We start from the raw sequence: 17,228 nt of genomic DNA, 5'->3' as shown, positions 1-17,228 counted from the left end.
TCATATGTAACTATTTAACTTTTTGAGGAACTGCCAAACTCTTTTCCAAAGTGGGTGCACCATTTTACATTCCCACCATTAATGTATAAAAGGTGGATATTTGTTTTTGAAATGACTCGCTGAGCTGTACATTTATATCTTGATAACTTTTTTATGTTCATTCTTCAATAAAAAGTAAAATAATAAAATATCCAAACAAATAACTACTACATCAATACCAATAGCAAAGGCTTGTCTGAATTTCTTATTTTCCCTTTTTTTCCTTCCGACAAGCTGTTGCCTAAGTCAGGTATGTGGCTGGCCCATTTTAATTAAATTCAATTTAAAAACAAAATGTGGAAATAAATGAAATGGGAGGGAAACTCTGCACTCCCTCCTCCCCGCCTACATTTCTATTAAAGCACTAGAGTGACTGATTATTCAGAGACGTTACCCACTAATTCTCCTTCTCTTTTATTTATATCTAGGAACTGTCAAAACACTCCGCAGTACAAAAGTATAACTGAGGAACACATACTCAGTGATGGTCCCCAACTCTCCGCTAGAGTTCTTAACACTGTGACCTAGGAATTCTGTCCCATCTAGGTGGAACAGATATAAAACCGTTGAGGCAGATATAAAAACTTTTCAGGAGATTTAAAAATGGTACTTTAAGACTCAAAGTAGCTGTCTTTATGAAAAACAACCGTAACAGTCAAAATGGCTCCAAAGCAGATGAACATATATATAGTCTTACATCATATATACGTAACCATTTAAAGGTCTCTTAGTGAGAAAGAAAACAAAAATGAGATGAGAGCCATGACTCACGAGCATTATACTTATAAGTGACATGGAGAATAATTTTAAGATCTCAATGCTAACTCCTTGAGTTGATCATTAAATACAGGTCATCAAAATAAGAAATAAGACTGCATAAGAATGACCATTTATAAATAAACTGTCACATGTAGCAAATAAAATTTTATTTGCTTCAGATCCTAGAAGGTGACCACCATTTTATTCACTTACTTATAGCCTAGATGATCCACACAGGAAATACTACGCTCATGGTAGGTGCTAAATGGTTCTTGAGTGAACTTAACATACAATCATGTAAACATCATTTGCTCTTGAAAACTCAATTTTTTACTTAATTAGAAGGAAAATGCATTCCACTCAAGCCAAAGTGATGCTCTTCAAACAGCAGTCAGATCATTTCATTCCTTTGAATTCTCCATCAGCTCACTTTCAACCAGCATCCTTACAAGGTCCTACAAGGCCCTACTCAATCTGCTCCTCTTCCCCCCAGCCTCCTTCCCCAACCTTTTCAGAGCCTTTGCACTGGCTCTACTCTTCAGCTGATGTCCTTCTGGCTCATTTCATTCAAATGTCACCTTCTCACTGACAATCTGACAGTGCAGTCCTCTTATCCACATTCCCAATTTCCCTTTGCTGCTCTATTTATCCATAAAACTTATCACTTTCCAACAGTATACATGACATAAGTTTGTATTCCCCATAAGTATATAACCATCCCCCAAATTTGTTTCTCTTCACTGACTGACTCCAGCATGTAACACAAAGACAGAGCTTACGTATCCGCTGACTCAAGGAAACAATTGCAGCATTAATAACCAATCAATTGTTACTAAAGTGAAAAACTAGGTCTCCAATTTTTTTTTTGAGGAAGATTAGCCCTGAGCTAACATCTGCCACCAATCCTCCTCTTTTTTGCTGAGGAAGACTGTCTCTAAGCTAACATCCGTGCCCATCTTCCTCTACTTTATATGTGGGATGCCTACCACAGCATGGCTTGCCAAGCGGTGCCATGTCCGCACCCGGGATCCGAACCAGCAAACCCCAGGCCACTGAAGTGAAACATGCACACTTAACGGCTATGCCACCGGGCCAGCCCTCCAGACAATTTAAGATCCTCATTTCTACTAGGTTGAACTCTAAGAGAGTCCTAGTATTCAATTGTGTTTGTAATCCCATATCTCAGACAGGACTCCAAGGTATCTGACAAGCAAATGAAAAGCCTCAAGGCTTCAAATTATTCCAAATAATTTTGAAGTGCCAGTACCCAAAAATAAGCAGGCACACAGACAAACAAGACTCTAGGAGCAAGAACCAACAGCAAAAACAACAGATGGCATATATTCAGTTTCAGGTTCTGTCTGTTGGTATTCAGCTCTTCTCTGCCTTTGTTGCAGAGGGTTAGAGCCTGAAAACTACATTTACAAGGCTCCTGGCCAGTTGCAGTCTTGTTATTTGCTCCAAAGGGAAGCACTGGTGGGAAATTAACAGGGAATGGGAAAGGGCAGAGGCAGGCAAACACAGCCTGCAGCTGCAGGAAATTTCAGGTGGCAGCAGCCATGCCTCCAGCGGCTAGCCCAGGAGCAACCAGGTAACATGCCCTCCACCCCAGACCCTTCTAGCACTTTTCCAATCAAATACTTCACTAAATCTTCCTCTGCTTGAAACATCTAAATGTTTTCTGTTTTCCTGATTGGACACAGATATTCCCCAAAACTTCAGATGCTTGAATTATTGGACCCATACTGTAAAATTATGCTTATTATGTAAAAGAGAAATAAAAGACAAGCCTGAAAAGATGTACAAGGAACAGGAACTTTTAAGGGATGCAGAACTGGAAAGGAACAAACAGCACTTCTAGAACTGGAAAATAAAATTACTAAAATTAAAAACTCAGGTCTGGGGTCGGCCCGGTGGCGCAGCAGTTAAGTGCACACGTTCTGCTTCGGTGGCCCAGGGTTCGCCGGTTCAGATACTGGGTGCGGACATGGCACTGCCTGGCAAGCCATGCTATGGCAGGTGTCCCACGTATAAAGTAGAGGAAGATGTGCATGGATGTTAGCTCAGGGCCAGTCTTCCTCAGCAAAAAGAAGAGGATTGGCCACAGATGTTAGCTCAAGCTAATCTTCCTCAAAAAAACCAACCAACCAACCAAACAAAAACTCAGGTTTAACAGCAGCTCAGACAGAAATGTAGAGTATACAAGGAAACTGGAATATAGATACAAGAAGTTAGCAAGAAGGAAGCACAAAGAGCGAAATCATGGAAAACACAGAAGAGACGTTAAGAAAAGAAAGGACAGGGGCCGGCCCGGTGGCACAGCAGTTAAGTTCCCACGTTCCGTTTCTCCGAGGCCTGGGGTTCACCAGTTCGGATCCCGGGTGCAGATATGGCACTGCTTGGCAAAAGCCATGCTGTGGTGGGCATCCCACGTATAAAGCAGAGGAAGATGGGCACGGATGTTAGCTTAGGGCCAGTCTTCCTCAGCAGAAAGAGGTGGATTGGCAGTAGTTAGCTCAGGGCTAATCTTCCTCCAAAAAAAAAAAGAAAGAAAGAAAGAAAGGACAAACTGAGATTTACATTGAATTGAAGTCCCAGAAGAGGAAAGAATGGGGCAGAGGTAATATTTGAGATAAAAGCTAAGCAAATTCCAGAACTGATGAAATACACCAATTTACTGATTCAAGAAGCCTAAATAGGGCCAGCCCCAGTGGCCTAGTGGTTAAGTTCAGAGTGTTCTGCTTTGGCAGCCCAGGTGCAGTTTCCGGGTGCCAACCTATACTGCTCTGTTAGTAGCCATGCTGTGCTGGCAGCCCATATACTAAAAAATAGAGCAAGATTGGCACAGATGTTAGCTCAGGGCAAATCTTCCTCAGCAAACAACAACAAAAAAAGCCCAGATAACCAAAGAAATTCAAATTTTAAAAAATCCACAGAAATATATCAAGGAAAACGTCTAAGCCAGCACAGGATATGGCAGTTCAAGTTTCTCAGTGAAGTACCAAGTAAGGCAATCAGATGAAGGTGGGTATGGGAAGGAAGAGGTGCGGGTCTGCAGGGAAAGAGAAAGGAGAACAGCTTGAAAGCGGCATGAGAAGTAAGGAGGATCCCTCAACCTTCCAGTGCACTGGCAGGACTGTGGCAACAAACCCCAGCACCTGAGAGGGCTTCAGGGCAAGAGTATACTCGGGACAGCCAGCTTTCCAAAGAATTAAGAAGGTAAAGATACCATTACGAGACAAAGCTGGCTATATTAGTCTCCCAGGGCTGTCGTAACAAAGTGCTAAAGACGGGGAATCTTAAGACAACAGAAATTCACTGCCTCCCAGTTCAGGAGGCCAGCAGTCTGAAATACAGGTGTCGGCAGGGTCGGTTCCTCTGAGGGCTGTGAGGGAAGGAGCTGTCCCAGGCCTCGCTCCCAGCTCCTGGTGTTTGGCGGCAACCCTTGGTGTGCCTTGGCTTGCAGGTGCATTACTCTAGTCACATGGCCACCTTCTCCCTGTCTGTCTTCACACAGACTTCCTTCAGTGCATGCCTGTCCCTGTGTCCAAACTTCTCCTTTCTATAAGGACACCAATGAGACGAGTGCCCACCCTGATGACCTCATTCTAACTTCATTACCTCTAAAGACCTTATTTCCAAAATAAGGCCACATTCTGAAGTATCAGGGGTTAGGACTTGAACATATCTTTTCAGGGGGACACAATTCAATCCATAACGTTGACCATTTAGGGAATTTTCTGATGACACACTGAGAATTCCAGAGGGCAAAGTGGAAGGAATTGGTAAGAAAGGGGAGATGGCTACAGAACGGCGGAGGCGCAGAGCCTTAGCTGACCAGAGTGCTTGAGAAAAGGAGTGTCCTAAAAATGTGGAACTTCTCACAGCCCTTCATACAAACAAGTATTCAGGGCACAAAAGGACCATGCCAATATGCTCTAAAAAATGAGATACATGTCTAGGAGAGCGATCAAAACAGAAAAGGCACAAATAAGGAGGAATAAAGAAAGAAGATAAAACTAACGGCACAAAAACTCAAAAGATGAGAATGTCACTAACTTTATGCCCTTACATTTGAAAATATGGATAAGATGAACAATTTCCTAGAAAAGTAATATCAAAACTTTCTTCAAGACGTAAAAAGCTTTAAAAAATAATCCTACAGAGACTGATACTGTGGTTAAAATACTTCCCCCAAAGAAAGCTCCAGGCCTAGAATGGTTTCACAGGCGAGTTCTAACCAAACTTTAAATGGTAGCCCTTACACAAAGTCTTCAACAGAACAGAAACAGCGGCAATACTTCCTAACTCATCTTATGAGAGTAATATAACTTCGAAGTCAAAACTAGGTACAAACAGAACTAGAAAAGAAAATGAAAAGCTCATTTCAGCCATAAATATGCAAATAAAAATCCTAAGCTACATCTTATCAAATCAAATCCAAGACTATAATGACAAACCATGATCTAGTTGGGTATTCCCCAGGAAAACAAGGACAGCATACAGAATCTGAAAACAGAACACCACATCTATAGGCACTTGATTTAGAACAGAATGGCATTATAAAGAGGAGAGAAACAGTCTTCAGTAAATGATACTAAGGTAAACTTGATATTTATACAGGAAAAACTGCAAGAGGGCCCCTACATCATACCATACCAAAAACAGAAGAAAAAAAGATCAACTCCAGATTGATTGTAAACTTAGGTGTAATATATAAAGTAACAAATCTTTTAAAAAGACTGTAAAAATATCTGTAGACCCTCAGAGTAAGGAAAGACTAAAGGAAAAGATTGGTCAATTTGACCATATCAAAATCAAGAACTTCTATTCAAAAGCCATCATAAAGAGAATGGAAAGACAAGACATGGAGCAGAAACTTTTTGTGACCTATCCATATATTTAAAGGCTAGCATCTAGAATATGTAAAAAACTGCAATAATAAAGAAAATAAGAAAACAACAGAACTGAATAAAAACAAAGGTGCTGCCTTCAAAACTTGGGAGAGAAACTTACAGTTAAATAAATAGCCTTGGGGGTCGGCCTTGTTGCCTAATGGTTAAGTTCTGCCCACTCTGCTTAGGTGGCCCAGGTTTGCTTCCCAGCTGCAGACCTACACCACTTGTTGGCAGCCATGCTGTGGAGGTGACCCACATACAAAAGAGAAGAAGACTGACACAGATGTTAGCTCACAGCAAATCTTCCTCAGCAAAAATAAATAAATAGCCTTAAATGCATCTCTTAGAAAACAAACACCAGGGGCTGGCTCATGGTACAGTAGTTAAGTCCAGCACACTCTGCTTCAACAGCCAGGGTTCATGCATTTGGATCCTAGAGGCGGATCTACATTGCTCGTCAGGCCATGCTGTAGAGGAATCCCACATATAAAATAGAGGAAGACTGGCACAGATGTTAGCTCAGGGCTAATCTTCCTCAAGCAAAAAAAAGAGGAAGATTGCCAACAGATGTTAACTTAGAGCAAATCTTCCTCATCAGAAAAGAAAGAAAGAAAGAAAGAAAACAGACACCAAAAACTAAGGAGAAAGAAACCAACTCAAGAAGTTGAAAAATAAGAGTAAGCAAGAACATGAGGAAGAAGAAAACCACAAAAATAAAACAGAAAACCCAACAGAGAGGAAAAACAAAATCAAAATTTGGTTTCTTGCAAAATCCTGAAGATACAGAAGTACTGTAGAGAGCTTTAAAAAAAATATGAAAACTTAAAGCAGACAATTTTCTATGAAAATAAAAATCACCACAACTAAGATAAATTGTAAATATTCCTATGTCCATTAAGTAAATTATATGTGCAGAACACCTACTCATGCCAAAAAAAAAAAAATTAAAACCACCAAATCCAGGTTATATTCCAGATGACTTTTACAAAACCTTGAAGAAACAATTAAGTTCCATCTTATATAAAAATTTGCAGCCCATAAAAAGAGAAAGCAGTCCAACTCCCCTGAAGCTGATATAGCCTTAATGTTTAAAAAAAAAAAAAAAAAAAAAAGACAGGAGTACAAGTCAACGAAAATTGAGGACCAACCTCATCTCGGAACAGAGATGACCTATTTATGAAACTTTGGAAGCATTCTTTAAAATCGGTAAGAAGATTAAAGATTCAAGTTCTTAGAGCTTCTAAACAACACTGCGGTGAAGCCCTAGCCAGCAAGCTAAGGCAAGAAAATGAGATGCAAAGATTACACAGGAAGAAACAAATCTATGGCTATTTAAAGACATTAACTAGGAAATCTGAGATCCTACCAGTTATTAGAACTAGTAAATTCAGCAAGGTCCTAAAGAAAAAAGAAAGCAAGACACAACAAGAAAATATATATATAGCATTCCTGACTGATTTTCCTCCTATCCACAAAGATCATATTCTACCACCTTGAGAAGACTTCTCCATTATTACTTGGTAGGCAGCCAAAGGGTGTGGTAGAAAGAAGTGGAGGTGACATCCCAGCTCTGCCATTTGTTGAGTGACACTGTGGCAGGCTACTTAACTTCTCTAAGCTCTTATTTAATAATGGGTTTGTTTCCACTTTAGAAGAAAATGTTTTAAGTATTTAAACTCTAGGCACACATTAGACCAGAGGTTCTCAACATGTGGTCCGAGGAATCCTGGGGAACCTGAGGCTCTTTCAGGGGGTTCAGGAGGTCATACCTTTTTCAGAATAACACTAAAACATTATTTGCCTTTTTCACCTTTTTGACATTTACACTCATGGCACAAAACCAACGGTGGTTAGGGGCCAGCCCCATGGCCAAGTGGTTAAGTTCTTGCACTCCGCTTCAGCGGCCCAGGCTTTCACCGGTTCGAATCCTGGGCGCCGACATGGCATCGCTCATCAGGCCATGCTGAGGTGGCATCCCACATGCCAGAACTAGGAGGACCCACAACTAAAAATATACATCTATGTACAGGGGAGCTTTGGGGAGAAAAAGGAAAAATAAAATCTTAAAAAAACACAAAAAACCAATGGTGGTTAAGACTGCCGGTGCTTTGGCATGAATCAAGGCAGTGGCACCAAACTGCACTAGTAGTCACTGAATAAAAATTATTAATTTTATTAAATATTGGTTCTTGGGTAGGTATAATGTATTTCTGTCACACACCTAAGTGCAATGGTTGTCTCAAGGAAAAGTTTTATACGTCGGTGTGATCTGTGAGCTGATTTAGCAGTTTCTCTCACAGAATATCATTTTTACCTGAAAGAAAACCTGACAACTATGATTATTCAGACCTGCATATTTGACAGAAATTTCCTCAAAAAATGAATAAAGTGAGCCTATCATTTCAAGGAAACCACCTGCGATGGTATTTGTTGTCAACAATAAAATCTGAACCCTCCACCATATGCTTTCTCTGATGGACTGGTGGTGATATTAAGGAATAAGAATTTTTTTATATTGCCTAATAAAAAGTGTCAACCAACATTTAGATCTACATAACTCAGAAAAATCATTATTTTCCAAATGGCCAACACATGAATATTTCAAAATCAAGCAGGGTAAGAGATCAAAGTACAAAACAGGCCAATTGATTCCAATGTAACAGTACAAAAAGTATATTGATATAGTTTCAGATTCCACACTGCAACTTTAAGAAACTACCACTTGTCAAGTGCTGGTATAGTATCAAAGAAGAACATCCAAAATTATCTGAAAGGGTTATTAAAGTAATCTTCCTTTTTCCAACCACATACCTACGTGAGGTTGGATTTTCTTCACATGTCAACCAAAACAATGTATTTCAATAGCAGACAGGACAATACATCTGTTTTTCTAAGACAGACATTAAAGAGATTGCAACAAGGATAAGATAATGCCACTCTTCTCACTGAGTGTTTTGTTGTGGAAAATAATTTTTTAATAGAAAACATTTATGGTAATACATAATGGTTTGTGATTGTTAATAAATTTTTAAATTCCTTGATCATGAAGGGACTACAAAGTACACAGCATATTCTATTCAGATAGATCGAGACAAAGTAATTCATAAATGAACGACACCAACAGTAGTCTTAGTCTACTCAAAATCATTCTGCTAAAATGACAGAGATCCTTTAAAAGCTAAATAGTATTCATAGGTATATTCTATCTTTGCTTCCAAAAAAACTTTATATGTTTAAAAACGACAGTTTTGATCACTACATATTAAAGGTGTCAAAGTCACAAAAGAGAAGGAAAGACTAAAAAATTGTCATTGAACGAGCCAAAAACTAAATGCAATATGGAACCTAGATTAGAACCTAGATGGAACCTAGATTAGAAAAAGGACAATAGAGGAAAAACTGTGAAATCCAAAAAAATTTTGTACTTTAGATAGCAATTCTGCACCCACGCAGTTTTGAAAACTGTCCACTGGTTATGGAAGTAGAAGCAGCTGGTAAAGGGAATATACCACCTCTCTATATTATCTTTGTAACTTGTAAACCTAAAATTATTTTAAAATGAGAAGGTTTTTTTAAAAGTTAAAAATTCAACTACCAACATATAAATGAATAAAAACTAATTTTGTCATAGTTAAATCAAGACAATTTAACAATCTCCAAAAAACGCAGGAAGTTAAAAAAAAGAAAAAAAGCCTACTCCTAAGGTTCACAGCAGAACAGCTGGACATCCATCTATTAGGTGTCCCAGAGCAAGCCAAGCAAGCACTACGGAGCTTCTCTTAAATTCAGTCACAGAGCCTAAAGCGAAAAAAGATGAGACATCAGATGGTATTTCCACCAAGAGCCAATGTTTGTGTCCTGTCACTGCAATGAGACACAGCAAGTTCATGAGACCTTATCAATAAACTACTAAGCTTCACACAGCCCTGACTAAAGGATATAAACTGTACTGAGTCTTACCTTTAGTGGGGAGGGGGGACACCCTCATTTTAAAAACTGAACACAATAAAATCTGTGGACAATGAATAGAACGTAAATTAACTGAGAGAGTTCCTAGTCTACATAAAAATTACTTCTTGCCTCTAAGATTTCAACACTCAGCAAATCTTTTTCCAAGGCGATCAAAGTTATTATTAGACTCGATCCTTCAGAGCAGGGATCAGCAAGCTACAGCCCAGGGCCCAATCCAGCGGCCTGTTTTTGTACAATCATGATCTAAGAATGGTTTTTACATTTTTTAAAGGGTTATTAAAAAAAAAAAAAAGTGACAGAGACCCTCTGGCTTGCAGCCTTAAATGTTTGCTATGTGGCCTTTTAGAGAAAAGGCTTGCCAATCCCTGCTTTAAGGAATAAATTTAAAAACCAATGTGGACACTATAATCTGAAATCGATGTTTTTTAATCAGCCATTTATTAAATTCTTTCCTGTACTTCAGCCAAGATTAAATCCAGAGAAAGTTTTTAAACTTTAAAATGAGAAGTTTTATAGAAATTATTGCCAATTCTGGAAGCAATCTCAGGCACCACCATAATAAATTTTAAAAATTTCACTGATCCTAAAATTTTTCCATACTTCCAAGACATGTCACCTACTCAAGGACATTCTGTTTTAGCCTGAGACCAAAAGGAAATAATCAGCTATTAATAGCTACATAATAATCTATATCCTTAGTAATCTTTTACTAACTTAACACTGATCATAGTTGGAATTTTCCCATTACCCCAGAGGATCTGTAAACTGACATTTTAACCTTTCAATCAATATAGGAAATTTGTCTTCACCTCAAAGCAGTTTTGATTTAGCAAATGACATGTAAACTATGGATGTACCTCCCACTTCAGAATACGTAAAGTAAACCTTTTGCTTCAAAACAGATTTATACCATAGTGAAGTTTAACAGGACTCAGATCAATGCCCTTGGTAAGGTAGTAATTTAATAGCAAAGTTTTAGGCATAATTTAAAGAAGTTGCATTACTCCTTAAATCCTGAAAATCAACTTGCTACAGATTATAACATATGAATGGTAAGATGGAAAGAAAATTACCAGGTGGCCCAAAAGACCCTCTTAGGAGAGTTTTAATGAGTTTTACTTTTTAAAGTCATTTGGTTGTCTGTTCTTTACTTCACAAAACATGAATGACCCAGATTTCAAGTTACAATGGGTTTCGGCCTTCATTCAGAGAGGGGAAACTCGGCCTTCATTTGGAACGGTACCATGACAGGCCGCTTGGGCCAATCACTTTAACAATTATGAGCTTTGGTTTACTCACTTAGAAGAAGAGGACCAGTCTGTTAGTTTTCTAAGGTCTCTTTGGCCATTGCTAGAATCCTGATATTTTAACTAAGATTTTAGAAAACATTTAGGACATGCTTCATTTCAAATAGACTGCAGCAGCTCATACCTCACATACAAATGTGGGAACAACAGTAACACGGGATCACACACACAAAATAAAAACCAGAGCAAAAAAACAGTAATAAAGATAATATCAGAAATTAGCCTCCACATATCCCAGTACTATCAGCCTACACTGTTTAATGCAAATACATTAAGTCAGACTATTGAGAGAAACCACCTCTTCCTTTCAAGCTATCTTTCCCCAAAGCTGAGGAAACCATTTCCTAAAAGAAATCTTTAAAAAGACCTCTTGTTTTAAGCCATCCAAAAAGCAAATACAGTAAGCATACTTCACTTTGAAAGAAAACTGGAAAGCCGCTTACAAAGTAAGCTTTTCTCAAGAAGTCATTTTTCTAATAATTTCAAATTTAGCAACTCAAGTTTACTTCTTAAACTTAAGAAAGAACAAATGAAAGAGAAAGACAAGCATCAACAGCCTTACTTCCCATGGGATGCCAGAGAAAGAGACTGACCGCCCAGGAAAGAAAGATGCTGGGCAGCTGAGGTCCAGCCCATGGAGCTTCGGGCCCAGGTGCACCAACGGCAGATTCAATCGCAGGAGGCCCTCGACAGCCTATGCCTTCTCCTGCCTTTCCCTTATCAATTCAATTTGGGAATTTCCTAAGTCTGAATTCCCAATAAGGGGGCTTGAATTTGCACGAAGCAAGTACTCTCACTGGCTCTTCAGTTTTTGAGGACACAATGAAATACGAAAAAACTAAATAAGCTCCTTAAAAACGGTATTTGCCTTCGAAGATACCTGAACATTTAGATTAAATGACACACAACATATAACCAGGAACCAAAAACATTCACTGGAAAAAGTTACCCTATGGAAAGTGGTGGAAAAGGCACAGAATTACAAGGATGTCAGGCATTACTTTAAGAACAAGGTGAGGGAAAGGTTTAATAAGAAGATTTTACTTCCTTTTCACGGAATAAACCGTGAACAAAAGTTAATTAGCTGGCTGAATCACTAAAACAAAACTCTAGAAAAAAGTAAAAGCTCAAAATAACCCTCAATAAGCAGGGTTCTCAGCAGCAAACTTGCATCTTACCGTAAGCGAGAAGCAAGTGAAAAAAGAGACGGTGACTTTGCTCCACCCGCCCGCTTAGGCCTTCACTGCACCTGAGGCCCAGGGTCTTCCCTAGGTAATCACTGCCTCTAGTAGTCCCATCTGGGGCGACCCTATGACTTTACATAGCTCAATTTCCTCAACAATTGAGAGAGTTGTTCTAGAAAATAAGCCACCTCATTCAGAGCCCGCAAGTTGCACAACTGCAGAGAACAGCGCCAAGTTCAGGGGGACCAACAGACTCCGAGTCAGAGAGACTGGGGACCAAAGTCTGTCCTCCGGGCATGTCCACACCCTAAGAAACATCTCCACCTTCCCCAGAGTTCGCTATGGCCCAGGGTTTCCCTCGAAGACTTAAAAGCCGAATTACAGGGAGCAGCCCCTATCATTCCAGGAGGGCTCCGAGCCAGCCCTCCGTCGTCGTCAGGACACGTGCGCTCCCTTCGTTCCCCAGGGCTTGGGTGACATGTATGAAAAACCTCTGGGGAAACTGGACAGCACTCCAAAGACAGGAGGCCTTACTTCAACGAACATATTTGGAAAACCTCAATTCGCATTAACGAAAAGCTGCCAAACCATCGAATTTTACACTTTTAATCGGGTGAACTTCTACCATGTCAACTGTATTTCAGCAAAGATGCTAAGAAATAAAAATAAAGAGCTGCCAAACTGACAGGAGTTAAAAAACAGTATTCTTCAGGAGAAAGGGCAGACACTAAGCTCAGAGCTGTGTCAACCTCTCAGAATTAAGCAAAATGAATGGCTGCTGGGCCAGACAGCAGAGACTAAACAAACTCTGGTTTGTGGGGCAATCACTGCATCTCTCAGCCTTCTTCGGCAGGAAACAGCCTGCGAGGGAAGTCCCCAAAATGAGAAATTTCACTTTGCGACAATAAAAAAATATACCTAAGGCAATGTGCTTTTCTCCCGTGGCTACTCTCCCTTATGATATAATTATACTGTAACATCAAGTGATTACAATTGGCAAACAAGAAAGACTACAATGTAGGACAACAGAGTAGGAACTGATACTAAAACCTTGGAGAGTATTTTCCCAGTGTGAGCCCTGTCATTTCGGACGGTGTGTGCCAGCTCTAAAAGGCCTGTAAAACACTTGCAAGGAAAGGAAGCTCCTTCCCCCACCAGCCCAAGCCATCCTAATAGCAGGGCGTGCTTTACAGCAAAAATGAAGCCCTCACGAGTGGTCCCCGGCCGCAGCTTGCGGGGCACCCCTCCCACGCCCGCTACCGGGGTGGGCAGAGGCCTAGGGTCGAGCAGGCCTTTCCCAAGGAGACTGAGGCTTCCGCCCGCCCGGCCCAGGGCGCCTGGTACCTCATGCTGTAGGCGCCGGCGCCCAGCTCCTGCCCGATGCCCGAGAGGGTGGCATCGAAGTCGTGCACCAGTCCGGACTCGATCACCTCGTCCATCTTGAGCACCCAGGCCATCTTCCGGCCTCGCCGCCGCCCGGCGCGCAGCGCGGTCTCCGCGAGCGGGGCGAAGGGGCCGGAGCTCCGCGGGCGCGTCCTGGGGGAGGGCGCGGGTGAAGCCTCCGGCGGCGCGGCGAGTGGTCACCAGCGGCGACCCGGGCGGCGGCCGTGACGAGAGCGGCCGGGGCCCGACGGGCAGGGCAGGACGAGCCCGGCGAGCAGCTGCAGCGGGAGCGGCCGGGCCGCCGGCAGCGCCTCCCTCCCGCGGGCGCCGGCCCCGCGCCTCATACCGCCGCCGCCCACCCCCTGCGCCGCTAGCGCTGCAGCCGCCGCCACCCGCCCCACCCCGGGGCCCCGGGCCGCATCCTCCCCGGCACTGCGCGGGGGCGGGAGCTCAGCCCGCTCCGATGACCGCGCGGGAGCGAGCCCGCCCGTCCCCCGACCCCCGGCCCTCGGCCCGCCCGCCCAGGCTCTAGCGCCCCGCCGCCCCGGCCAACCCCGCCGACGCCGTCCCGCCGGCCCGGACGCTGGCTTCGATACGGCTCCGGCTCCAGCTCGCGCGCAGCTTCCGCCTCCTCCGGCCCCGCCCCGGCCCCGCCCCCGCGTTCGCCCCTCGCCCAGGCCAGCCCCGCCCGGCCACGCGCTTCGGGACACTGCCGGCGCTTCGCGGCCGAGGAACTGTCCCGGCCGTGATACCGGCCCCGCCCAAGCGGCAGGTTCCCAGCCCCTGCGGCCTTGCAGCCTCCCTACGCTCCAACCCAGGAAAAGGCGGTGCCAAAAGGACAGCCAGTTCCGCCCATGCAGAGAGGTCAGCTGATTGACAGGCTAACTGGACAATAGCGGCAAGCGTTTGGTCGAGGCTCCCGTGAATCTCTGTGCCCCGGGCTAAACAACCAATCAAAACGTTCTTCCTCTTGGGCGGACTCGAGAACTGAGTTTGCTACCAAAAGAAAGAGCTCATTGGACTGCACTAGAGGAAGCAGCCCGAAACGCCACTTCCGGAGCTGCCTTGCTCCCCTGTGGGCTTTTCAGGTAGTCTCTGGGTTTTGCCCGCACTATAGATGGAGAGCGCGGTTGGGAGTCTTAGCCAATAGGCTCACTTTCTTTCTGGGGCCTGAAAGGCCCCCTGGGCAGAAAATCTTGATTGATGTTAGTGTAATCCAATCAACGCTCCCGAGAAAGAGCTTTGGAAAGTCTTTTCCCAACTACTGATAGCCGTAAGCGGTATGGCCAGGCTGACTTAAATTAAGGGTTCAGTCGCAGTAACAGCAGGCGATCGTGTTATTGTTATATCTCATGGTCTGGCGTTCACTGGGCGTAGCTAGGTGTCTCTCCCAAAGGGTCTCTCCTACGGATGCAGTCATATGGCCGGGACTAAAGTCATGTGAGGGGGGCTGCACCAACATGTTTGTTGCTTGATGCTCGCCGTCCACTGGGACCTGAGTTGGGACTACTGGAATGCCTACACATGGCCTTTCCGTGTGGGCTTGACTTCCTAACAGCGTGGCAGCTGGGTCCGGAAAGCAAGTGTCCCAAACTAGGAAGTGGAAGCTGCCAATTTTTTATGACAAAGATTCCTTGCTTGGCCAAATTTTAGTCAGGCTCCTGAACTCTCTCCCTAGGCTCATCTCTGTGCTTCCTTGTGAAACCCTCTACCTCGATATCTGATAAGATTCTTTAGCCTCCACCATCCCCCAGGTGATAACAGATCACCCTGGCCTGCCTTCAACAAGAATCCTGTTAGGTGGGTTTAGCCAGAATCTTCCTTACCCTTGATGTTTCTTCGTAGTCATTTTCCATCCTCTGACCACCGTGCTCTGGTTCTAAATTCCCACTGACCATGCTGTGTTTGGAGTTGCGCCCAATCTCTCTCCAACTGCAAAATCCCATTGCAGTGGGCCCTATACCTACTGTAATGGTCCTGAATAAAGTCTGCCTTACCATCTTTAACAAGTGTCATTGAATATTTTTTTCTTTAACACTCAAGGCCTGGGACCAGAAACTGACCCAGAATCTTCATTCTGTACTGAATCCTATTAGTCAAACAGCCACAAAATCAGATTGATGAGAGGTGAGTTAAATAATTTGGGGGCCATGTTTTAAAACTTCCAAAATCCAGGGGGCTGGCCCCGTGGCCAAGTGGTTAAGTTCGCGCGCTCCGCTGCAGGCGGCCCAGTGTTTCGTCGGTTCGAATCCTGGGCGCGGACATGGCACTGCTCATCAGACCACGCTGAGGCGGCGTCCCACATGCCACAACTAGAAGAACCCACAACGAAGAATACACAACTATGTACCGGGGGGCTTTGGGGAGAAAAAGGAAAAAATAAAATCTTTAAAAAAAAAAAAAAAAAAAAACTTCCAAAATCCATCCTCTGGCCACAAGTGTTTTACATACTTTCCACATGCAAAATACACTCACCCCTTCCCCAGACCCCTGCAAAGTTCTCATTCCGTTACAGCATTAAGGTCCAGGATCTTGTGAGGCCCTGGAGCAGGTGAGGCTCCTTGGATGCAGTTCCTTGGGTGTAACTCAAGTGGTTCCTCTCCATATGAAGATCTGTGAATTAAAAAGACAAGTGATCTGCCCCAACCACTACCACATGTTACATGTAATGATGGGAGAGGTATCGGAAACTGTCTTTACAGACATTTCCCTTCAAAGAGGGTGGAAATGGAAGGTATATAGCAGTCACTAGTCCATAGAAATTCTGAAATTCAGTTGGGTAAAGGTTGCCAGTTCCTTGATTAGGAGGACTCTGTCATACTTCCTGGGAATACTCAGTGGCTCTTGTCTCCATCCACTGGGCTTCTCCATTCCACTCTCTGAGTTATCCTTTCACTTCTATAAAAAGAAGCCCATGTTTACAGCTAAATGGTTTTCTCAGCGGCTTCCTGTCTATAGTTGTGCAGGGATCTGAAGTCCTCTCTTCATGTTGTACTGACATTGTCCCTTTCAGTCCAAGCTAAAACAATTCATTTTTAAACTTGGTGGGTTTTTTGTGAATCAGTTTATAATCCATTCCAATAAAGAAAATCTGCACCAACACCTATCCTGGGGGCAGCTTAGCTGTATTGTTCTGGCTCAAGCTTTCTCAAAAGGTTACGGTCAGGATATCAGCTGGGGCTGCAGTCATCTGAAGGCTTAACTGGGGCAGGAGGAACCACTTCTAAGCTCACTAGCGTGACTGTTGGCCAGAAGCCTCTGTACCTCAACATTTGGGACCATAGGGTTGCCTGAGCACACACTCACACACATACACACACACACACACACACACACACACACACACACACACACACACCCCAGAGTAAGTAAAACAAGAGAGAGATGCAGCCACAGTGCCTTTTATGACCTGGTCTCCAAAATCACACACCATCTCTTCCACTTTGTTTCTGTTCAATAGAAGCAAGTTACTCAGTCCAGCATCCCTTCATGAAGAGACTTGGTCTCCATCTTTTGAAGGGATGAATGTCAAAGAACTTGCGGGCATATTTTTTTCTATTTTATTTTCTATTGAGGTTATGATAGTTTATAACCTTGTGAAATTTCAATTGTACGTTATTATTTGTCAGTCATATTATAGGTGCACCACTTCACCCTTTGTGCCCACCCCCCATGCACCTTTTCCC

At 43.1% G+C, this 17,228-nt stretch overlaps 1 protein-coding gene and 1 long non-coding RNA gene across 6 annotated transcripts in view; one reads left to right on the top strand and one right to left on the bottom strand.

Moving 5' to 3' along the window:
• Positions 1-14,319, bottom strand: part of UBP1 (upstream binding protein 1) — a 53,203-nt gene extending 38,884 nt beyond the window's left edge. For 2 of the 5 annotated variants that reach the window (XR_011496276.1, XR_011496277.1), the window contains exon 1: positions 13,504-13,788. Coding sequence is in view for 3 of the 5 variants with exons in the window: in XM_044755186.2 (XP_044611121.1) it covers positions 13,504-13,616 (113 nt within the window). In the remaining 2 variants the exon portion in view is untranslated. Of the gene's footprint in view, positions 1-13,503; positions 13,893-14,095 lie in introns of those variants that run through there. The other 3 variants (XM_044755186.2, XM_070492424.1, XM_014827549.3) reach the window with 3 other exon arrangements.
• Positions 14,320-14,517: 198 nt separating this feature from the next.
• LOC139041333 (uncharacterized) lies at positions 14,518-15,953 on the top strand. Its single transcript, XR_011496280.1, has 3 exons — positions 14,518-14,630; positions 15,586-15,669; positions 15,766-15,953. It is a non-coding gene; the product is annotated as an uncharacterized lncRNA (long non-coding RNA).
• The last annotated feature ends 1,275 nt before the right edge of the window (positions 15,954-17,228 follow it).

The sequence above is a fragment of the Equus asinus genome, chromosome 21 (assembly GCF_041296235.1).
Source record: "Equus asinus isolate D_3611 breed Donkey chromosome 21, EquAss-T2T_v2, whole genome shotgun sequence".
Taxonomy (NCBI): Eukaryota; Metazoa; Chordata; class Mammalia; order Perissodactyla; family Equidae; genus Equus; species Equus asinus.
Note: the sequence above shows the minus strand (reverse complement) of the source record. Positions and strands in the feature narration are given on the sequence as shown.